This window comes from Macaca nemestrina, chromosome 19, assembly GCF_043159975.1.
Source record: "Macaca nemestrina isolate mMacNem1 chromosome 19, mMacNem.hap1, whole genome shotgun sequence".
Taxonomy (NCBI): Eukaryota; Metazoa; Chordata; class Mammalia; order Primates; family Cercopithecidae; genus Macaca; species Macaca nemestrina.
Genome location: NC_092143.1, coordinates 10,150,172 through 10,174,410, shown reverse-complemented (window position 1 = coordinate 10,174,410; position 24,239 = coordinate 10,150,172). Strand labels below are relative to the sequence as shown.

Here is a 24,239-nt window from a genome sequence, read left to right as displayed (position 1 = left end):
CCCCCTTTTTTTTTTTAGAGATGGGGTCTCACTATGTTGCCCAGGCTAGTCTCAAACTCCTGGGCTCAAGTGATCCTCTCACCTCAGCCTCCCAAGTGTTGGGATTACAGACATGAGCCACCATGTCCAGCTGGGATGTAGCTTTGAATGAGGCTGAGTTTGACTCAAGAACAAGACCAATGTTTATAAATATCCCTCTGAAAAGTTAGTGTCCTGAATATAAAAGAGCTATGATACACCAATACAGCAGGAACTGGGTTCTCATATCCAGCAGGGGGCTGGTATCAAGGCCCCTGGTAGAAGTGCTGGATGCCAAAGGAAGCCAGGCCGAGATACTTCATCTGCTCCCCCTCTTGGTGACCACCCCACTTGCAGTATGCTTCTGCATCCACGGAAAAATAAAAGGGGAATTATGCTACAAAAATTAAGGTTTATTTCTAACTGTATTTACTTACGATATTAAGAACAAAAGGGTAACTCAAATGTTTCGCACATTTTAATGAATCAGTCAAGACAGAGCACTCACTTTCTCTGTGGTAGGGGTTGGGAGAAACATTTTTAAAAATATAAAAAATGTAGCCCTGTCAGAAACAAACATTCTACCTAGAAAGATTAAGTTAAATGGTAAGAAATAATGCAAATATGGAAAATAATTTAGTGGTAAGACATTAAATGTTAGTGTCTTTAAAAGGAGGATTAAAATGGGAACTGCAGTGGTTGGTAAAATTATTTAATACTTTAAAAAATTAAATTTGTTTTAAATTATTTACTTCCCATCTCATCCAAGAAAAGATTTAAGGACCATTACAAGGAAAGGTCAATTGTAACATGATAGTAAATGCATACTAGGGATAAAAGAAAGAAAAAAAGCCAGAGATATGAAAAAAGTGCAACCATGAATAAAGCTTAGAAGGTAAGCTGGGTGTGGCAGCACACACCTGGGGTCCCAGCTACTCAGGAGGCTGAGGCAAGCATATTGCTTGAGCCCAGGAATTCAAGGCCAGCCTGGACAACACAGTGAGATCCCATCTTTTTTTTTTTTTTCCTAAGTACATACAGAAAAAGTCACAATTGATAAAAAAAAGGCTCTACTTTCTGGCATCTAACAATAAAAGGGAAACTCGGCTATAAAATCATTCATAATTTATATACGCATATTACTACTACTAACAAGTACAACAATTCTAGATCATGACATGAAGCAGGAATTTATGCTAGTGTGCAGGGGAAGGAGAGGAAAAGGAGTAGTAATTATAAAGAGAATGCTTCAGAAAGCCTATGAAACAAGAGCACTAGCAGGCAAGAAAACAAAGTGCAAAGCAATAGAAGCAATTCTCTTTGTTTAAAAAAAAAAAAAAATCAAATATTTACCTCAACCAAAATAAAATTTTAACAAGGCTCCTAAACGTGCTGCTTCATGCTATATCCTCCAAAATACTATGAAAGGTACACCAAAATAAGTAAATGAAACATTTTGTTGAATAAGATTATTATTCATAATTCCACCAAAGACTGTGAATTTTAAAATACTGGCTACGTGGCCCCTTTTTCATGGTTGCAAAAAACTATGTGCCCCACTAGCTGCACCCAGAGACAACCGTCTTGCTCCCTTCTTGCAGCAGCTGTTTCTACTTTGGAATTTCAGACCCCACTAAACTTTCTTAAAATTGGATGACAGATACACTAAGTCAACTATTTTCACTGCCAAGAAAGGACACGTAAACAAACAAAAATAACCAAAAAAAAAAAAAAAAATTGAAAAGAGAGGAAGAAAAATCTGAGTTTATTAAAAAGCATACAAGATTGTCCTTATTTCTCTAATTTTTCTTAAGACTAGCAAAAGTTGTAATCAAGTATTGTTTGTGACTGCAGTGGCTCTCCAACATTTTTATTTTGGCCAACTTGGCAAGGCCAAAACTCCAAAAGCTAACTTAAATAACTATTTTCCACTTTTTAGTAGAAAATGATTTCCATGATAAAGACTGGAGAATAACAAAACCAACAAACTGCAGTAAGGATGCCACCAGCAACAAACAGGAACTTCACTATTTAATTTGTAAGAGAAAAATATGAACAGCTACATACAGTTCTGTATTATAACATAATGTCCCAGGAACTTTAATATAACTTTAAGATACTCTGTCTTTATACTTATTTCAACAATTAAAAATTCATTGGTAGTACATCACCAACTATATCCATGTACATGGGTCACTAGTTTAACGATGGGAGCAGAGATGATTTGTATTTGAGCCAAAAACATGTTTTAAAATGTAGTCTCCGGATAACAGGTACCAAAACTACTATACTATTAATATAACTATTAATCCTGCACATTCCCTCCAGTTTTGTCTCCTGGTTTTATTACAACATGGAAAGCAGACAAGCAGCCATTATCAGAAGGCAATGTTAAAGAAATTACAAGCAAATTACAAGCCTGGGGTTTACAATGACTGGTAGGGTTACCCTGGGTTTGTAAAGTTTGGAGAGGTAAGCCTTCCAAGAGTTAAATGCTACCTGGGCCTTGACAACCACCTGGATTCATGCTTCGGGTCATGCGCGGAAACCTGCCCTTGCTACAGCTCGGCTTGTTTCACTAACTCCTCTAAGAGTATAGTCTAATTAAAACTTTAAAAAACCCTTAGATTTATACAGGATTCTGAAGAGTGAGGTACCGCAGTACGATAATATACATGTATAAGGTGAAAATACATGGATGGGTAAAAGAACAGAGAAACAGCACATCTCATCTCCCCAATGAGTGTACTTTTGTACCTTCCAAATTATCTAAAAATGCAGCAACATGCATGGAGTTGGAGGCCATTATCCTAAGTGAACTAACTCAAAAATGGAAAAGCAAATATTGCACATTCTCACGTGTAAGTGGGAGCTAACCAATGAGTACACATAGACATAAAGATAGAAATAACAGACATTGAGACTCCCAAGGAGGGAGTAGGGGAGGCGGCTGAGGTTAAAAATTACCACTGGGTACAGTGTTCAATATGTGGGTGAGGAGTACAGAAGCCCAATCCCCGTTATGCAATATACTTATGTAACAAACATGTACATGTATCCCATGAAGCTAGAATTTTTTTTTAATGTAAGCTATAAAATGTTAGGTAACTATTTACTGATGTGATGTTCAGAACATGAAACAGAAAGTTAACCCAACAGAAACCAAAGCAAGATAAACCATAACCCGCACTGTGCACTAAACTAGAAAAGGAAAAAAAGATGCTAACATCAACACATATTTAACTATCTACAAATTTGCTTATTATTACTAAATTAGAGAAGTAATACAGCGAAGTGGGTAAGAGACTGCCTAGACTCAAAGCAAAGGAGTACCACTGACTAGCTGTGTGATTTAGGACAGACTATTTAAACTCTCTGTGCCCAAGTTCCTAAGTTTAGAAAATGAAGATGGTAACAGCTCACAAGTCAAACAATTATACAACTTACTATGTCTTACATTTCTAGAAGAGTGCCTAAAACATAGTAAACATATGTTAACTATTATTATTTGTTTTAAATTATTCTGAACACTATAGAGAAGAATTTTTAAGTATGGTCAGCATAAGAAAAATTCTACATTCTATTTTAAGAGGCCCTTGTTGTCTTGTATATACTTTCATCAGTAATTAAATATACTACTTATGCCGAAAATTTATCACCAATTAATTTTAAATACCTACTAGGTTGATAATTGTTTAAAATTACCCACCTGCCAAGTATAATCCTTTATAATTTCTGTAGGCATTGGAATTACAAGGAGATTCTGAAGAATAAACGCAGCCTGAGAATGTAAAAAAAAAAAGGTCAATACTGCCATCTTGTTGTCATCTCTGAAATAACCAATATATTGTAATGTAATAGCAAAAGACATATCTCCAGTCAATTGCACATGCTGAGAGGCCATTATGAGAATTGTCAAACTGTATTTCTTGTTAGGTGATGACCTTGTTAGGTAATGACCTAACAGTATACGAAATTATTTCATCAGCAAATATATTTTTTCCTATTTCAGAATTCAGCTTTATTAAAAAATGATTTGTATAACATAAATTCTGGTAGCATTTAAGAAACATAATTTTAGGTTTCTATTATCCCCTTTCAGATTACATACACACACACCCCTCTCCCCCACTTTCTCCCTTCTCTCATACAGACACCTTTCAATAAAAACCTGCTAACTAGAAATACAAACCACAAATGTCCAAATTGACTGACTAGGTCCTGAAGATGATCAAATTAAATAATCATACGAATAGGAGCACTGGTTGTCTACTTAATGAAAGATGACATAAGCATAATGGGAGAATGACAGGAATAATAGGAGGATTCTAAGAAACTGACATTTCCAACCATGGTAACTGGGAAGTGAGAGAAAAGCTTTAAAGTTGATACATTAAAAAGCAGCCATAAATATAAGCATTACTACTTAAAAACATGAAGGCAAATAGCAAAAAAACTAGCCTTTTGAACCTGGAACTGGGGACTGGCTAATGGTGGACCCAGGAGCTACTGTTTTTTTCACAAGCCTCTAAGTACAATTTGATTATTGTTTTAAAACCATGTACATGAATCATTACTTTAATAAAAGCAGCAATAAAACAAACCACAAGCTATTTAGAAAGAATTAAAACAGGGTTTATTTTTCCCTCTCATGTTATATGATAAATACTACAAAGAGAGTTATTTTGACAGCCTCTTATCTATACTAAAGCTTCATAAATATTAGAGACCCATAAATGCTGAGATAATATAAAAGTAATTTTTCCTGTGAACTACTTTTCAATGCATAACAAAAAAGTTCACATTAAAATGTAGTATATTCGGATTGTATCTCATCGGAAGGAAGGACTCCAGGTTTTCCTCTGCATGAATACCTTTTAAACCCTCTGCTGTCATTTTGTTTGGGTTTTCACAGGCAGAAGTCACAGTCAGCGGTCAGTCCACCACGTTGAACAGGAGTCAAGTATCGCTTATGGATGCTATCCCAAAGAATTTCTAAGGAAAAAACGAGAAAAGACAGACATACCTCCCGGCGCACCATACTACATTCTGACTGGTCCAGAAGAATGTTCACCACAGTTCCCCAGAGCCCACCGGAAATATTCTGACAACTGTTTGCTAAGGCCACACAGCCAGTTTCAAGGGTGGTCAGTGCTGATCCTAACCCCAGCGAAGTGAATCTCACCTGTTCAAATTAAAGAGAAAGCAGTTGAATCAAATAAGCCCTTTTCCTAACATGAATTCTTAGTTTTTCTGGTACATAAATATCATACTTTAAAAAAATATGCCATTGGTTTTATGATCCTAAATTATAAAAGACATCTATAGAAGACAGTGTCCTCCATTCCACGATTCAAGAAATAATATAGGAAAAATTAAATATAAGCAAATTTCAAAGCACAGTAAAACTGAGTATAAAAAGATGCATAAAAATTACAGTCTGCAAGCCTTTTTCTAGGGAAAGCACAGGGCACTTACCTTTTATGAACACAATTTCAATGTATTCCTCATTCTAAAAAAGGTAGCTATTCTTTGTTCTACCTTTCTTAATTTTTTAGTGTTTCTTCCAAATAAATGATTTTAACTTTCTTAAAACTTCTAAACAAAGAGGAAAATACCATTTTACAAGGCATTTCATATTTTCCTCAAAAGTTATTTCAAGAGAAAAATGTTTCCAAGTAAGACTGATGTGGTATAATATGCTTGCTGTAGAACCACTGCTGTTCAAGCCACACGTTTTGGTAAATTTCTGAATTCTAACCCAAAAATATAGTTTCAATGACAGCTATGGAGTTTTAAAAAAAATGCAGTCATAAAATAGTCAAGTAGTAAGTTCAAGTTCAATGTGACTAAAAAATATATTTCAAATATTTCTATAAATAAGGTTTTATTATAATAGCACACTTTGCTTCAAAAAAGTAAACAACTGGCTAAAACTGGAAAGAAATAATACAAATTTTTGTGTTGTAATGCAAATGCAATTTTTTGCATTTAATTTATTTTCATTACATGACACTTAAATTTGCATGTCTATAATTTCCAGATCCTTTTCAACTGTTTCAAAATGGCTAAGCCTCTCCAATAATTTTCCACTCTTCTGAAGGTAATAGATACTATAACCTTTTCTCTTTTATATTTTCAATCTATACTCGAACAAATTTGATTGAAAATGAGGGTGCTGTGAACTGAACTGTGTCTCCTCAAAACTCGTATGTTGAAGCCCTAATCCCCAAACTGTATTTGGAGAAAGAGCTATTAGGTGATTATAGTTTAATGAGATTATAAGGGTGGGACCCTATTGCACTAGGAATGGTGGCCTCAGGAAGGAGAGCAATCTCTCTCCATGTGCATGCTCCAAAGAGAGGTCATGTGAGCACACAGTGAGAAGGTAGCCCTTTGTAAAACAGGAAAAGTGCCCTCACCAGAAAACCAACCACGCTGACACTCTGATCTTGGACTTGTAGCCTCCAGAAGCGTAAGAAATATATTTCCGTTTTTAGGCCACCCAGACAATGGTATTTTGTAATGGAAGCCTGAGCACACTAATACAGATTTTTGTACCAAGGAGTGGGGATGCTGCTGAAACAAATGCCTAAACACATGAAAGTGACTTTGGCACTGGGTAATGGGTTAGAGACTAGAAGAGTTTTGAGGTGGATGCCAGAAATGTAGACATGGGTAATTCTCATGAGATCTCAGACAAAAATGAGGACAGTGTTATTTTAAAAAGGTTATTTGAGGAAAGGCAATCCTTGTTATAAAGTAGCAAGAAAACTGGTTGAGCTGTGGTCATGTTCCAGTGTTTTGCGGAAGGCAGAACTTGTGAGCAATGAAATTGGATATTTAACTGAGATTTCTAAGCAAAGTGTTGAAAAAGTGGCTTGGTTCCTCCTGATTGCTTATAGCAAAATGCAAAAAGAGAGAGATGAATTAAAGAAGGAATTAAGAATGGGTAAGCAAAAAGAAACAAGAACAAGATTTGAAAAATTCTCAGCCGATCCGTGCAAAAAAATGAGAGCTTGTTTTAAAGAGAACATGGAGGATGTGGCTGAATAACCATTTAAGAAAGAGATCACGGGTGCAATTCATGGACTTAATCAGACATCTCAGCAGAAGCCAGGAATAGAGATGGGATTATATCAGCAAAGACATTGCCAATTCGAACTAAAGAGGACAGAGAAAGATGCATAGAATGAAGGAAAGCTGTTGGACTTCCTGGATTCTGTAAGCAAACATGTGCTACAGTGGTCCCTCCCTTATGCATGGGGAATACATTCCAAGACCCCCAGGGGATGCCTGAAACCACAGATAGTACTGAATCCTATAACTACTATCTTTTCTCCTACACGTACATATCTATGGTAAAGTTTACAAATTAGGCACAGTAAGAGATTAGCAACAATAACTAAAAATAAATTAGAACAATTACAACAATATGCTATAATAAAAAATATATGAATGTGGTCTCTCAAAATATCTTACTGTATTGCACTCAGCCTTCTTATAACGATGTGAGATGTTAAAATGCTTACATAAAGAGATGAAGTGAGGTGAATAATGCAGGCATTGTGAGGGAGTGCTTGGCTACTCTGATCTTCAGGCTGCTTTTGAAAAATGAAACCTCTGATAAGGGAAGACTACTGTATTCTTCAATGAAAAGTAAGAATGACCTGAAAAATGATTCAGAGAACACCAGGCTGCCAATCCCACTACAGGACTAGGGGGTGGCTTTTCCTCCTTAGTTTCAAAGATCTCTCTGATTTTGGTGGGCCAGGATGATGACCCTGCCCAGTGCTTCCGGGGCATGGCTGCCCTTGAAGACAGCTTTATGGGTGGCGCTCTTCAAGAGAGCCAAAGGGATGGAGTCATCTCATAGAGCCATCTAGATGCTGTCACTCTAGTGGGCCTGTAAGGCACAGCATCCAGCCAAAGAACACTATCCCTGAGGATTAACATCTAATGGAATTTGCTTTGTTAGGCTTTGGACTTGCTTGGGACCCATTACTTCTTCCTTTTTTCCTATTTCTCTCTGCAATGGGAAAGTCTATCCTACCATTATCTTTTGGAAGCACATAACTTGTATGGGTTCACAGTTCACACTTGGAGAAGAATTCTGTCTCAGGAAGGTTTATATCTGGAGACTTACCCAGATGTGGTTTAGATGATATTTAGATGAGATTTTGGACTTTAGATTTTACAGTTGATTTTGGAATAAGTTAAGACTTTTGAGGTTGTTGAGGGAGAATAAAAGCATTTTGCATGGAAGAAGAACATGAAGTTCAGGGGTCCAGGGGTAGAAAACTATGAACTGAACTGCATCCCTCCAAAACTCATATGTTGAAGCCTTTATGCTCAAGTGACTACATTTGAAGATAGGGCTTCTAGGAGATAATTAAGGTTTAGTGAGGTCATAAGGGAGTGGTCCTATCTCAGTAAGACAGGTAACCTTACAATAAAAAAAAGACAAATCTGTCTCTCCACCAGCCCTCCCTCCCAGGCTCCACACGCACGGAGAAAGGAAAGGCCACGTGAATACACAGCAAGAAGGTAGCCATCTACAAGCCAGAAGGAGAGCCCTCACCAGAACTGACTATGCCGGCACCCTGATCTTGGACTTTCAGCTTCCAAAACTTCTATGAGAACAGAAGTTTCTGTTGTCTAAGCCACCCAATCTGTAGCATTTTGTTATGGCAGCCTAAGCTAAAACAGGGCTTAAATAAAGCATAAGGTAGAGTCACTACAATAACACCATAATATAAACATGTATATGTATATATGTTTTATGTCATGGTTTTTTTTTTTTTTTTTTTTTTGAGATGGAGTCTCGCTCTGTCATCCAGACTGGAGTGCAGTGGCGTGATCTCGGCTCACTGCAAGCTCCGCCTCCCGAGTTTACTCCGTTCTCCTCCTGCAGCCTCCCGAGTAGCTGGGACTACAGGTGCCCGCCGCCATGCCCAGCTAATTTTTTTGTATTTTTAGTAGAGACGGGGTTTCACCGTGTTAGCCAGGATGGTCTCGATCTCCTGACCTCATGATCTGCCCGCCTCGGCCTCCCAAAGTGCTAGGATTACAGGTGTGAGCCACTGCGCCCAGCCCCGTGTCATTTGTGTTTTAATCTGAACACAATACACTTGATTCTCCTTCACACTCACCTCTGGGTCCCGATCAACCCATAATGGAATCAACCAAGCCAATCCTTGTTGAGTAGGAATGTGTTCTTCACTATGACTACCCAAAGGCAAGAACCAAAGTGACATCCACTCCTAGAGGGAAAAAAGGGAAACAGAAATACTCTAGGTAAGTTTCTAAAAATTAAATGCAGGAAGGTTAAAACAATTATGAATTTTTAATGAAAACAACATAAAAATGTATTTCAGACTTGGTTTTAATCCATTATTCAGCCAAAACAAGGCAAACAAAAAAAATCTCAGTTTCTCCTTAAAAAGTTAAACATAACAATTTTTTGAAGCTATTTTTCCCATGATTTAGACAAACTGTAGTTTTCCAGTGAATGTAGATTTTAATCAATGTCAAATAAAATTCAGATTTGCTAATATACAACTTCTAAGAAATATTCTAGTCAAAAATCATTCTTGTTTCCTAAAAAGAAAAGTCAAAAGAGACATTTTCATGTAGCAAGTTTATATGCTTGAAATGTGTTGGACACAGCACATTCCCTTTCAAGCAACTGTTCAGAAGACAGACAGCTTTAATGTGCTCACCGAGCTCCCAGCCTGGGCCATCATCTCATGGGATAAGTGAAGCAAGCAAAGAATTGTGCTCTTTGTAACACCTTTTCCCATGAATGACATAGCATTTCCTCCACGTTCCACATAAAAAGAAGTAATGACCTGAAAAACAAATGAAAACAATTTCATGGTGGCTTTATTCTTAATGGTATATAAAGATAAATATATAACTGTCTACTGACTCATATGAATTGAATCCTTACCTTATAAAGTTGTAATATTTTTAGTTTATATACTTAAAAATGAATACGATGGTAAATTTTATGTTATGGGTATTTTGCCAGTGTTAAAAGACAATATTCTTCAGCCTGCATAACATAGCAAGACCTAGGTCTCTACTTTAAAAAAAAAAAAAAAAAATTAGCCAGGCATGGCAATGGACACCTGTAGTCCCAGCTACTGGGGAAGCTGAGGAGGGAGGATCACTTGAGCCCAGGAGTTGGAGCTTGCAGTAAGCTATGATTGCACCACTGCACTCAGCCTAAGTTGTAGAGTGAGATCCTGTAATTTTTCAAAACAAAAACAAAAATTCTTAGTTTCAATATTTTTCCTTTTAAAGTCTGTAAAAAAAAAAAGATGTGTAGTGCCCTCTTAGTACACAGTTGTAACTTAGAATATGCTTATAATATTTTTAAAAATGTTATAGCATCCTTTTAAAGAGTTTATAAATAATTTGTGCTCATTTTCAAGGGGAATGCTTCCAGCTTTTGCCCATTCAGTATGACATTGGCTGTGGGTTTGTCATAAATGGCTCTTATTATTTTGAGATATGTTCCATCAAATACCTAGTTTATAGAGAATTTTTAGCATGAAGGGATGTCGAATTTTATCGAAGGCCTTTTCTGCATCTGTTGAGATAATCATGTGGTTTTTGTCATTCGTTCTGCTTATATGATGGATCACATTTATTGATTTGTGTATGTTGAACAGGCCTTGCGTCCCAGGGATGAAGCCAACTTGATCATGGTGGATAAGCTTTTTGATGTGCTGCTGGATTTAGTTTGCCAGTCTTTTACTGAGGATTTTGCATTGATGTTCATCAGTGATACTGGCCTGAAAATTTCTTTTTTGTTGTTGTGCCTATGCCAGGTTTTGGTATCAGAATGATGCTGGCCTCAAAAAATGAGTTAGGGAGGATTCCCTCTTTTCTACTGTTTGGAATAGTTTCAGAAGGAATGGTATCAGCTCCTCTTTGTACCTCTGGTAGAATTCGGCTATTAATCCCTCTGGTCCTGTGAATCCCTCTGGTCCTTTTTTTGGTAGGTAGGCTATTAATTATTGCCTCAATTTCAGAACTTGTTATTGGTCTATTCAGGGATTCAACTCCTTCCTGGTTTAGTCTTGGGAGGGTGTATGTGTCCAGGAATTTATCCATTTCTTCTAGATTTTCTAGTTTATTTGCATAGAGGTGTTTATAGCATTCTCTGATGGTAGTTTGTATTTCTGTGGGATCAGTGCTGATCTCCCTTTTATCACTTCTTATTGTGTCTATTTGATTCTTCTCTCTCCTTTATTATTCAGGCTAGCAGTCTAACTATTTTGTTGATCTTCTCCAAAAAACCAACTCCTGGATTCACTGATTTTTTTGAAGGGTTTTTCATGTTTATATTGCCTTCAGTTCTGCTCTGATCTTAAGTTATTTCTTGTCTTCTGCTAGTTTTTGAATTTGTTTGCTGTTGCTTCTTTAGTTCTTTTAATTGTGATGTTAGGGTGTCGATTTTAGATCCTTTCCCCTTTCTGCTGTGGCCATTTCGTGGCATAAATTTCCCTCTAAACACAGCTTTAGCTGTATCCCAAGGATCCTGGTACACTGTGTCTTTGTTCTCTTTGGTTTCAAATAACTTATTTATTTCTGCCTTAATTTCATTATTTACCCAGTAGTCATTCAGAAGCAGGTTGCTCAGTTTCCATGTAGTTGTGCAGTTTGGAGTGAGTTTCTCAATCCTGAGTTCTAATTTGATTGCACTGTAGTCTGAGGGGCTGTTTGTTATGATTTCCACTCTTTTGCCTTTGCTGAGGAGTGTTTTACTTCCAATTATGTGGTCAATTTTGGAATAAGTGTGATGTGGTGCTGAGAAGAATGTATATTCTATTGATTTGGGGTGGAGAGTTCTGTAGATGTCTATTAGGTCTGCTTGGTCCAGAGCTGAGTTCAAGTCCTGAATATCCTTGTTAATTTTCTGTCTTGTTGATGTAATATTGACAGTGGGGTGTTAAAGTCTCCCACTGTTATTGTGTGGGAGTCTAAGTCTCTTTGTAGGTCTCTAAGTACTTGCTTTATGAATCCGGGTGCTCCTGTATTGGGTGCATATATATTTAGGATAGTTAGCTCTTCTTGCTGCATTGATCCCTTTATCACCATGTAATGCCCTTGTCTTTTTTGATCTCTGTTGCTTTAAAGTCTGTTTTATCAGTGATGAAAACTGCAACCCCTGCTTTTTTTTGCTTTCCATTTGGTTGGTAAATCATCCTCCAATCCCTTTATTTCGAACTCATGTGTGTCTCTGCATGTGAGATGGGTCTCCTGAATACAACACACTGACAGGTCTTAACTCTTTATCCAATTTGCCAGTCTGTGTCTTTTAATTGGGGCATTTAGCCCATTTACATTTAAGATTAATATTGTTAAGCATGAATCTGATCCTGTCATTACGATGCTAGCTGGTTGTTTCGCCCGTTAGTTGATGCGGTTTCTTCATAGTGTCAATGGTCTTTACAATTTGGTATGCTTTTGCAGTGGCTGGTATCAGTTGTTCCTTTCCATATTTAGTGCTTTCTTCAGGAGATCTTGCAAGGCAGGCCTGGTGGTGACAAAATCTCTCAGCATTTGCTTGTCTGTAAAGGATTTTACTTCTCCCTCGCTTATGAAGCTTAGTTTGGCTGGATATGAAATTCTGGGTTGAAAATTCTTTTAAGAATATTGAATAGGCCCCCACTCTCTTCTGGCTTGTAGGGTGTCTGCAGAGAGATCTGCTATTAGTCTGATGGGCTTCCCTTTGTGGGTAACCTGACCTCTCTGGCTGCCCTTAACATATTTTCCTTCATTTCAGCCTTGGTAAATCTGATGATCATATGTCTTGGGGTTGCTCTTGTTGAGGAGAATCTTTGTGGTGATCACTGTATTTCCTGAATTGGAATGTTGGCCTGTCTTGATAGGTTGGGGAAGTTCTCCTGGATAATACCCCGAAGAGTGTTTTCCAACTTGGTCCATTCTCCCTGTCACTTTCAAGTACACCAATCAAATGCAGGTTTGGTCTTTTCACATAGTCCCATATTTCTTGGAGGCTTTGTGTGTTCCCTTTTATTCTTTTTTCTCTAATCTTGGCTTCATGCTTTATTTCATTAAGTTGATCTTCAATCTCTGATATCCTTTCTTCTGATTCATCGATTCAGCTATTGATACTTGTGTATGTGTCATGAAGTTCTCATGCTGTGTTTTTCAGCTCCATCAGGTCATTTATGCTCTTCTCTAAACTGGTTATTCTAGTTGGCAATTCCTCTAACCTTTTTTCAGGGTTCTTAGCTTCCTTGCATCTGGTTAGAATATGCTCCTTTAGCTCAGAGGAGTTTGTTACTACCCACCTGCTGAAGCCTACTTCTGTCAATTCATCAAACTCATTCTCTGTCCAGTTTTGTTCCCTTGCTGGCGAGAAGTTGTGATCCTTTGGAGGAGAAGAGGCATTCTGATTTTCGGAATTTTCAGCCTTTTTGCACTGGGTTTACCTCATCTTCATGGATTTATCTACCTTTGGTCTTTGATGTTGGTGACCTTTGGATGGAGCCTCTGAGTGGAAGTCCTTTTCGCTGATGCTATTCCTGTTCGTTAGTTTTCCTTCTAACAGTCAGGCCCCTCTGCTGCCGGTCTGCTGGAGTTGGCTGGAGGTCCACTCCAGACCCTGTTTGCCTGGGTATCACCAACAGATGCTGCAGAACAGCAAAGATTGCTGCTTGTTCCTTACTCTGGAGGCTTCGTCCAAGAGGAGCACTGCCAGATGCCAGGGAAGCTCTCCTGTATGAGGTGTCTGTCGACCCCTGTTGGTAGGTGTCTCCCAGTCAGGAGGCACGGGGTTCAGGGACCCACTTAAGGAGGCAGTCTGTCCCTCAGCAGAGCTTGAGTGCTGTGCTGGGAAATCCACTGCTCTCTTCAGAGCCGGCAGGAGGAACATTTAAGTTTGATGAAGTTGCGTCCACAGCTGCCCCTTCCCCAAGGTCAAAAATTTTAAATTTTAAGTGACTATTTTAAAGATAAAATATCTAAATGATCAGGTCCTTATTATCTTCCTCTAAATCATCTTTGGAGATATCTAACGTCTGTCATCTGTGTAATGATTTTTAATTCTAGCTTATAAATGACAAGTCAAGAACTTTGCCAATATTTTTTTTCTACTTGATATTTTTGTCAGACCTCTGGAATTATACATCATGTATCTGATTTAAAGGTTTAATTATCATAGTTTATTCACCTATCATAATTAATCATGCTTAGTTAAAAAGTCTCATTTCACAGCTACAAAAAGTAAATACTCATATTCAAATTTCACTGTGCAGAAACAAGCTAATCTTTTATTAGAAATACAGCTCCCTCCCAAAAAGGAAACAGCTTTAATTACTAAGTAACTATGAAGCAAATCATTTGGACCAACAATGACTTTGTTTCAATATTCGCTCAATAAGCCTTACTCTATTCTTTAAAAGATGAATTTAGTCATTAGTAGTACAATAGGGATACCTGTTTATGTAATTAATAAATTAAGCAGATAGTCCCAAGAGTAAATGTTACCCTGCTACAACTGCTAACAAAAGCGACAGATTTCTTCCTAATATTTTACTGCCATTTAACATGAAGACATAAAGATTTTCTGCTCAACATGGTTTATGAAGCATGAAACAAACTCCTTTTTAAACCAAAGCAAGATTTGCTAATCAAAATTTTTATAACTGCGAAACATTACATAACAGGGACTGTGCTTTTTATGTATCCTATAGCTAACAAACTGTTACTAAGTTGTATTACCTCAAAGACAACTGAACACAGAATGGACTATTGCCTTTTTGACTACACTTCTTACTTAGAACTAAGCCCTTTTTTCAATTTCTGGTATTTGAAACATAGGTGTGATCTAAAGTCTTTGCACATAATTTTAAAACAAAAGCACTTCTGATAGTTTCTAAACATAAATGGGGCAACACTTCACTGCTTCTTTAGTTACCGCTGTGGCAAGTCCTCACCTATTCCTGATTTCAAACAGTAAAACTCACTTTCTAGAGGAGACAGACTCTGTAAAAGGTTTATAAGTATAGTATTTATAAATTACATTACAAAAAATGCTATAAACTAGGTAGTTATAGGTTGAATTATATATTTTTTTCAATTTTTAAACTTTTAGGTTCAGGGGTACATGTGAATTGTTTGTTACACAGGTAAACTCACGAGAAGAAAGTTACAACACATCAGAATCTCTGGGACACAGCTAAGGCTGTGTTAAGAGGGACATTCATAGCACTAAATGCCTCCATCGAAAAGTCAGAAAGATCTCAAATTAACAACTTAACATCAAAACTAAAAGAATTAGAGAAAAACAAATCAACCCCAAAGCTAGCAGAAGACAAGAAATAACCAAAATCAGAGCTGAACTGAAGGAAATCAAGATACGAAATACCATTCAAAAGGTCACTGGATCCAGGAGTTGTTTTTTTGAAAAACCTAATGAGATAGACAGGCCATTAGCTAGACTAACTGAATTATATTTTAAATGCACTAGAGTAGCTGACTTTCTAAGAAATATTATCATTAACTCTTTAATACATCAGTTTTTAAAAATTCATACATTTCTGATCATAGACAGCATAAAATAATTGGTATACTGAGAGTTGATCCATTTTCAATATTTATACTTTAAAAATGAAATTTATTTTATTAAAGGGACTCCAGTAAAATTCATATTAAATTTTATAGTACAGCAAAGAGTATTTATAACCTTTAAATCTGTTTTAAAATACAATATGTGTTTTTGGAAAAAAGTTCTAGATAAGACCAAAGTATGATTTACACTGAATGTGTGTGTGTGTGTGTGTGTATATATATATATTATTTAAATCATTATTTAATAAAATAAATTTTTTATTATTTATTTAAATCATTTAATAAAAATACAAAAATAAAACATTTTTATAATCATTTATGTCACATTTCCAAAATGTTTTTCAAACTGCATTTTAATTTAAAAACTATACTCAATATATATGTATTATGTAGCATTTATATTAATTAACTGATTCACTAACCACTATGTAAAAATGTTTTTTTTTTTTACATGACCTAGCAAATGACTATGCTAGGTCAATGAAGTAGCCATGGGATAGTAGAAATAGTCCAAAGATGATACTTATCAGCTCACAGTCTACTAGAGCAATGCAGAAAACAAAATAAAGGTCCAGGCACAGTGGCTCATGCCTGTAATAGTAGCACTTTTGGAAGCCGAAGTGGGAAGAACCTTTGAGCCCAAGAATTCAAGGCAAACCTGGGCAACATAGTGAGACCCATCTCTACAAAAAAATTTTAAAAACAGGCAGATGTAGTGGTGCACACCTGTGGCCCCAGCTACTTAGGAGGCTGAGGTGGGAAGATGACTTGGGCCCAGCAGGTTGCCACTGTAGTGAGCTGTGATTGTGCCATTGCACTCCAGCCTAAGCAACAGGGCAAGACCCTGTCTCAAAGAAAGAAAGTAAAATAAATAAAAATAAAATGTATTAAGTAATAGCCACATATAAATTGTTACAGGTATATAACCTACAGGAAAGACCAAACAATATTAGGTAAGAATCCAACTTTGGAAGAATAAGAAAAGGTTTACAAAAGGAAGCCTTTTCCTTAAAAAGGAAATAAATAAGTTAGAGCTTAAATTTTTTGTACAGATTGCCACCCCTAAAAGAGAGGAAACTGTATGAGAGAAGTAGTCTTTTTAAAACGCATTTTTATTTTGGAAAAACAGCCAGATGTAACTGAAAATTCAGAGACATGGGAAAAAACTACAAAGGAGACAAAACTCAAAATGCAAAATTATTGAGACTTAGGCTCTTGAAAAGAAGTCTGGACTGAAAAATTTATGTTTCTGAAAAATAATCTGGCAGTAGGTAGAGACTATATAATGGCAAGAAGGCACCCACAGCATGAAAAAAAAAACAGGAGGTTACAGATACAATTTTATCAGAGAATTCCATGTCTAGAGTGTCTATTCCTATTGCTATCAATTTACTTATCTTTCAAAATCTAACTCTACAATGCTTCCTACAAGAGTCAGTCTCGAGGTCCTAACACGGTTAACAATCAAAACAAGGCTGACAGATTTGTCCAGGAAGAAAACAATGAGTACTTTTTAGATTCAGACAGTTTATTACCTACATAAACAGCAAAAGCAAAAATAGTCAAAGGTGCCAGCTCCTAGTATCCTTTGCACAGGATGACATTGAAACAAAGGGGCCAGATGACTATAACACAGATGTAAGACACTCTGTTGCTGAGAAGCCCATGCCAAGTTGCAGTAAAGCAGTTTTATAACCTGTAGTTATGCCCCAAGGAGAGCAAGGCAGAAAGCCCAGTGCTCATCGGAACCTAGGAACCAATAACAGGCTCCTCACTTCCTAATAGACAGTGAAATAAATAAGAATCAACCTTGTATAGTCAGCTGCTCATAAGCCTTTCATATTCTCATGTTCCAGAAGGATCATGGGAAATTCTGCCAAGATTTAGATCAGCTGTGGTTATGCCTTGTCTATGAAGCCCAACGGCAGACATGTAAAATTGTCAGGCCACTGTGATGAGGCTGTTCTCACAGAACTATGTACAACCATATCACTGTCATATTTATTATATCACAACAGAAATATTTTGACCTAATGATAGTAAAAACATTGCATAAGGCCATGCTTAGAGGATTAGAGCTAAAAATGCACATTTGAGAAAGACTTTAAAAAAATCAATGATGTAAGCCTCTACCTTAAAATGTTAGAAAAAGATCTGCAAACTAAACTAAAAGTAGGAGATAATAAATATTGGCAGAAATAAAACAGGAGAAAAATGTTAAACAGAGAATCAACAAAGCCAAAGGTTCATTCTATTAGGAAGACAAATCAAGAAAAACTGAGAAAGGAATAATTAATGTCTGGAATGAAAGGGGACCTCACCACAGATTCAGCAGACATTTAAAAAGTAAGATGATTTGATGAATAACTTTACACTAATAATTTTAAAAATTAGATAAAAAGTTTTTAAATTCTACAAAAACACAACTTACTAAGGCTGAAACACATAAAAAGAAACTCTGAATGATTTCAGATCTATTTAAAAAGTCATTTCAGGCTGGGCAGGGTGGCTCACACCTGTAATCCCAGCACTTTGGGAGGCCAAGGCAGATGGATCACCTGAGGTCAGGAGTTCGAGATCAGCCTGGCCAACCTGGAGAAACACTGTCTCTATTAAAATACAAAAATTAGCTGGGCGTGGTAGTGGGCACCTGTAATCCCAGCTACTTGGGAGGCTGAGGCAGGAGAATCACTTGAACCCGGGAGGCGGAGGTTGCAGTGAGCCAATATCGCGCCATTGCACTCCAGCCTGGGCGACAGAGCAAGATTCTGTCTTTATTAAAAAAAAAAAAAAAAAAAGGTCATTTCATAATTTACTATCTTCCCAAAAAGAAAACTGCAAGCCAAGATTGTTTCACAATCAAATTCTATCTAACACTAGAGAACAAAATCATATTAATGCAAATCAGCTATTCAAAAAAAAAAAAAAAAGTTATATAAAGGAAAAGAGTTAAAATGGTTGAAAAGGTCATGTTCTTAGAATCTCCCTGCTGCATTAATTCGTCATTCTCCCATTTTAGTCATAAGAATGGAATGATTTTGATATTAAAAACTTAACAAATTCTTTAAGAGAAAAAAGATGCAAAATTCGAAAAACATTTTTACATGAGAAAATAGGTAGAATAATTCTAAAAACTTCAGAATTCTAAAAAATTGAGAAAATAAATCCATTAATATATAAAAAGAATAATACATCACAACCTAACTGAAATGTTTCCAGAAATGCAAGGTTTAACATTTTAAAATCAATCAATAATGGAATATAAGAGAAAAATCGTGTGATTATCCTAAAAGATGCAGAAAAAAGCAATATATAATTATGAATTTTAAAAAAAGCTCTTAGCAAAACAGGACAAAAGAAAACTTCCTTTATTTGATTTTTCTTAATTGACAAAAAAAACTATAAACAGCATACTGAAGGGTGAAAAATTAAAGGTTTTTGTTTTGATATTGGAAATAAGAATTGCTGGATACATGGCCAATGTATAAAAATTGGCTGTATTTACATATTTCAGTAACAAAAGATAAAATTTCAAAAAAGATGCTCATTTTCACCAAAAGGTAAGAATGTTCATAGCGGTAGCATCTAAAACTGCACAAACTGGAATAAAAAGAAACAACAAATACCCTTTAACATTGTACAGACTGAGTATGTCGTATGCCAAATGCTTGGGACCAGAAGTGTTTGAATTTTTGTGTTCTTTGGATTTTGAAATACTGTATCATATACTTACTGGTTGAGCATCCCTAATCCAAAAATCCAAAATCTGAAATGCTCTAGTGAACACTTCCTTTGAGCATCAAAAGTTTCCATTTATTTTTTTGAAAATCAGGGTATTTATAAAAGTGACCTTCCTTACTTATCAATTAATAAAAGTCACTAAAACATTTCACTATTTATGACTTATATAAACAATACATAATATTCTACGTTGAATAGAGTAACATAAAATGCACTTGTGGTCTGGCACAAAATAAAAGCAATCAGTAAATAGTAAATAAGTACCATGGGCGGGGGGGCGTTATTTTTACTTACCTCAAGGAGACCTGACAAGTACTTCACACAGATATCGAGAGGCTCTGTGAGAGGGGAGTGTGAGCTCCACCCCGGAAACGCAGTGAGGTTAGCCATCCCTCGTAAGGTCCGCTCAAGGGACGGCAGGCCATAGAAATGAGGCGCATCCGTCACTTTCAGACACTGGAGCAGTTTCAGAGCCAGCTGTGTTTGAAAAACGTAAAGAAGTTCCGAGCATTTCCTATGTACGCAGAAGAGGGAAAATCAACCACCAAGGAAGTATAATGGGCTTAATGGGCTATCTTACTGGCTATAAAAGGTTACTTAAACTCACAATAATAGAAAAGAAATGAACTAGACAAAATGGCAGAAAATATTCTCTATCAAAACGAGACTTTTCAAGGAAAGCATAAAACACCAACTAGAGAATGTCATACATAATACAAGTAACAATTACACTGGGCCACGGGCAGTGGCTCACGCCTGTAATCCCAGCGCCTTGGGAGCCTGAGGTGGGAGGATTGCTCGCGGCCAGCTTGGGCAACACAACACAGTCAGAACTTATTTCTACAAAAATGAAATAAAATAAAAAAATAAATAAATATAATTAGTCAGGTGTGGTGGTGCACGCCTACAGTCCCAGCTACTCAGGAAGCTGAGGCGGGAGGATCTCTTAAGCCCAGGAGCTTGAGGTTACAGTGAACTAAGAATGTGTCACTGCACTCCAGCCTGGGTGAGACAGTGAGACTCCCATCTCTTTAAAAAAAAAAAAAAAAAAAAAAAAAAAAAAAAAAAAAAAAAAAAAGGCCGGGTGCGGTGGCTCACGCCTGTAATCCCAGCACTCTGGAAGACCGAGGCAGGCGGATCATGAGGTCAGGAGATTAAGACCATCCTGGCTAACAAGGTGAAACCCTGTCTCTACCAAAAATACACACACAAAAATTAGCCGGGCGCCTGTAATCCCAGCTACTCGGGAGGCTGAGGCAGGAGAATGGCGTGAACCCGGGAGGCGGAGCTTGCAGTGAGTCGAGATCGCGCCACTGCACTCCAGCCTGGGCGACAGAGCAAGACTCCGTTCTCAAAAAAAGGAAAAAAAAAAAAAAAAAAGGTCGGGGGGGATTGCCCGCATGACGGCCGAATAGGAACAGCTTCAGTCTGCAGCTCCCAGCAAGATGGACACAGAAGGCGGGTGATTCCTGCATTTCCAACTGAGGTACCCGGTTCATCTCATTGGGACTGGTGGGACCATGGGTGCAGTCCACAGAGGGCGAGCCAAAGCAGGGTGGGGCGTTGCCTCACCGGGGAAGTGCAAGGGGTCGGGGAATTTTCTCCGCCACCCAAGGGAAGCCATGACAGACTGAGCCTGAGGAACTCCCGCACAGATACTGTGTTTGTCCCACAGTTTTCACAACCTACAAACCAGGAGATTCCCTGGGTTGCCTACCCCACCAGAGCCCTGGGTTTCAGACACCAAACTAGTTAAAGGAGTTCTTTTTTTCCATACCCCAGTGGCACCTGGAAGAGCAGAGAGACAGAAGCGTTCACTCCGCTGGAAAGGGGTGCTGAAGCCAGGGAGCCAAGTGGTCTGGCTCAGCGGGTCCCACTCCCATCGAGCCCAGCAAACTAAGATTCACGGGCTTGAAATTCTCGTTGCCAGCACAGCAGCAGTCTGAGATCCACCTGGGATGCTCAAGCTTGGTGGGGGTAGGGGCGTCTGCCATTGCTGAGGCCTGAGTAGCTGGTTTTGCACTCACAGTGTAAACTAAGCCACTGGGGAGTTCGAACGGGGCAGAGCCCACTGCAGCTCTGCAAGGCTGCTGTGGCCAGACTGCCAGATTTCCCTTGTCTGGGCAGGGCATCTCTGAAAAAATGGCAGCAGCCCCGTACAGGGACTTACAGATAAAAAAAAAACCCATCTGTCTGGGACAGAGCACCTGGAGAAAGGGGTGGCTGTGGGCGCAACTTCATCAGATTTAAACGTCCCTGCCTGAGGGCTCTGAAGAGAGCAGCAGACCTCCCAGCACACCAATCGAGCTCTGCTAAGGGTCAGACTGCCTCCTCAAGTGGATCCCTGACCCCCGTGTATCCTGACTGGGAGACACTTCCCAGTAGCGGCCAACAGACACCTCATACAGGAGAGCTCTGGCTGGCATCTGGCAGGTGCCCCTCTGGAACAAAGTTTCCAGAGGAAAGATCAGGCAGCAATCTTTGCTGTTCTGCAGCCTCCGCTGGTGATACCCAGGCAAACAGGGTCGGGAATGGACCTCTAGCAAACTTCAGCAGACCGGCAGCAGAGGGGCCTGACTGTCAGAAGGAAAAGTAACAAACAGAAAGAAACAGCATGTCCACTCAAAGACCCCATCCGAAGGTCACCAAGAAAGGATATCAGTGATTGAAAATCAAATTAATGAAATAAAACATGAAGACAAGATTAGAGAAAAAAGAATAAAAAGGAATGAACAAAGCCTCCAAGAAACATAGGACTATGTGAAAAGACCAAATCTACGTTTGATTGGTGCACCTGAAAGTGACAAGGAGAATGGAACCAAGCTGGAAACACTCTTCAGGATATGATCCAGGAGAACTTCCCCAACCTAGCAAGACAGGCCAACATTCCAATTCAGGAAATACAGAGACCACCACAAAGATACTCGAGAAGAGCAACCCCAAGACACATAATCATCAGAGTTACCAAGTATGAAATGAAGGAAGAAATGTTAAGGGCAGCCAGGGAGAAAGGTTGGGTTACCCACAGAGGTAAGTCCATCAGACTAACAGTAGATCTCTCTGCAGAAACCTGCAAGTCAGAAGAGAGTCAGGGCCAATATTCAACATTCCTAAAGAAAATATTTTTCAACTCAGAATTTCATATCCAGCCAAACTAAGCTTCATAAGCGAAGGAGAAATAAAATCCTTTACAGACAAGCAAATGCTGAGAGCTTCTGTCACCACCAGGCCTGCCTTACAAGAGCTCTTGAAGGAAGCACTAAATATGGAAAGGAACAACCGGTACCAGCCACTGCAAAAGTATACCAAATTGTAAAGAACATCGACACTATGAAGAAACTGCATCAACTAACAGGCAAAACCACCAGCTAGCATCATAATGACAGGATCAAATTCACACATAACAGTATTAACCTTAAATGTAAATGGGCTAAATGACCCAATTAAAAGACAGACTGGCAAACTGGATAAAGAGTCAAGACCTATCAGTGTGCTACATTCGAGAAATCTATCTCACATGCAAAGACACACATAGGCTCAAAATAAAGGGATGGAGGATGATTTACCAAGCAAATGGAAAGCAAAGAAAAAAAGGCAAGAGCGGCCGGGCACAGTGGCGCAAGCCTGTAATCTCAGCACTTTGGGAGGCCGAGACGGGTGGATCACGAGGTCAGGAGATCGAGACCATCCTGGCTAACCCGGTGAAACCCCATCTCTACTAAAAAATACAAAAAACTAGCCGGGCGAGGTGGCGGGCGCCTGTAGTCCCAGCTACTTGGGAGGCTGAGGCAGGAGAATGGCGTAAACCCGGGAGGCGGAGCTTGCAGTGAGCTGAGATCCGGCCACTGCACTCCAGCCTGGGCGACAGAGCGAGACTCCGTCTCAAAAAGAAAAAAAAAAGGCAGGAGTTACCATCCTAATCTCTGATACAAAAGACTTAAAACCAACAAAGATCAAAAGAGAAAAAGAATGGCATTACATAATGATAATGGGATCAATGCAGCAAGAAGAGCTAACTATCCTAAATATATATGCACCCAATACAGGAGTACCCAGATTCATAAAGCAAGTACTTAGAGACCTACAAAGAGACTTAGACTCCCACACAATAACAGTGGGAGACTTCAACACCCCACTGTCAATATTAGATCAACGAGACAGAAAATTAACAAGGATATTCAGGATTTGAACTCAGCTCTGGACCAAGCAGACCTAATAGACATCCACAGAACTCTCCACCCCAAATCAACAGAATATACATTCTTCTCAGCACTGCATCGCACTTATTCTAAAATTGACCACATAATTGTAAGTAAAACACTCCTCAGCAAACCCAAAAGAAAAGAAATCATAACAAACAGTCTCTTATACCACAGTGCAATCAAACTAGAACTCAGGATTGAGAAACTCACTCCAAACCACACAACTACATGGAAAATGAACAACCCGCTCCTAAATGACTACTGAGTAAATAACGAAATGAAGGCAGAAATAAAGATGTTCTTTGAAACCAATGAGAATGAAGACACAATGTACCAGAATCTCTGGGACATATTTAAAGCAAAAAACAAGACAAAACAAGGAAAATGTTAGGCTGATAGCCCTGATGGACATTGATGCTAAATCCTCAAAGATGTTGAATAGGCATTTCTCTGAAGAAGATACACAAATAGCCATAAGAATATGAAAAGATACTCAAAATTATTTTTCACTGGGGACATGCAAATAAAAACCAAAATGATACCAGTCTACACCCATTAGGATGGCTATAACAACAAGTGTTGGTGAGGATATGAGGTAATTGAAACACTCATACATTGCTGGTGGGAATGTAAAACGGTATAGCTGCTGTGGAAAACAGCTTGGCA

The 24,239-nt window shown here is 38.2% G+C and overlaps 1 protein-coding gene across 14 annotated transcripts in view; it reads right to left on the bottom strand.

Annotated features, from left to right (window-relative positions):
* The window catches only part of LOC105476947 (rotatin), a 215,439-nt gene that overhangs the window by 101,780 nt on the left and 89,420 nt on the right, over positions 1-24,239 (bottom strand). For all 14 annotated transcript variants that reach the window (XR_011616801.1, XR_011616800.1, XR_011616799.1 and 11 more), the window contains 5 exons: positions 19,666-19,885; positions 9,741-9,869; positions 9,171-9,281; positions 5,045-5,203; positions 3,728-3,799 (listed from right to left, as the gene is read on the bottom strand). Coding sequence is in view for 6 of the 14 variants with exons in the window: in XM_071085198.1 (XP_070941299.1) it covers positions 3,728-3,799; positions 5,045-5,203; positions 9,171-9,281; positions 9,741-9,869; positions 19,666-19,885 (691 nt within the window). In the remaining 8 variants the exon portion in view is untranslated. The remainder of the gene's footprint in view (positions 1-3,727; positions 3,800-5,044; positions 5,204-9,170; positions 9,282-9,740; positions 9,870-19,665; positions 19,886-24,239) is intronic.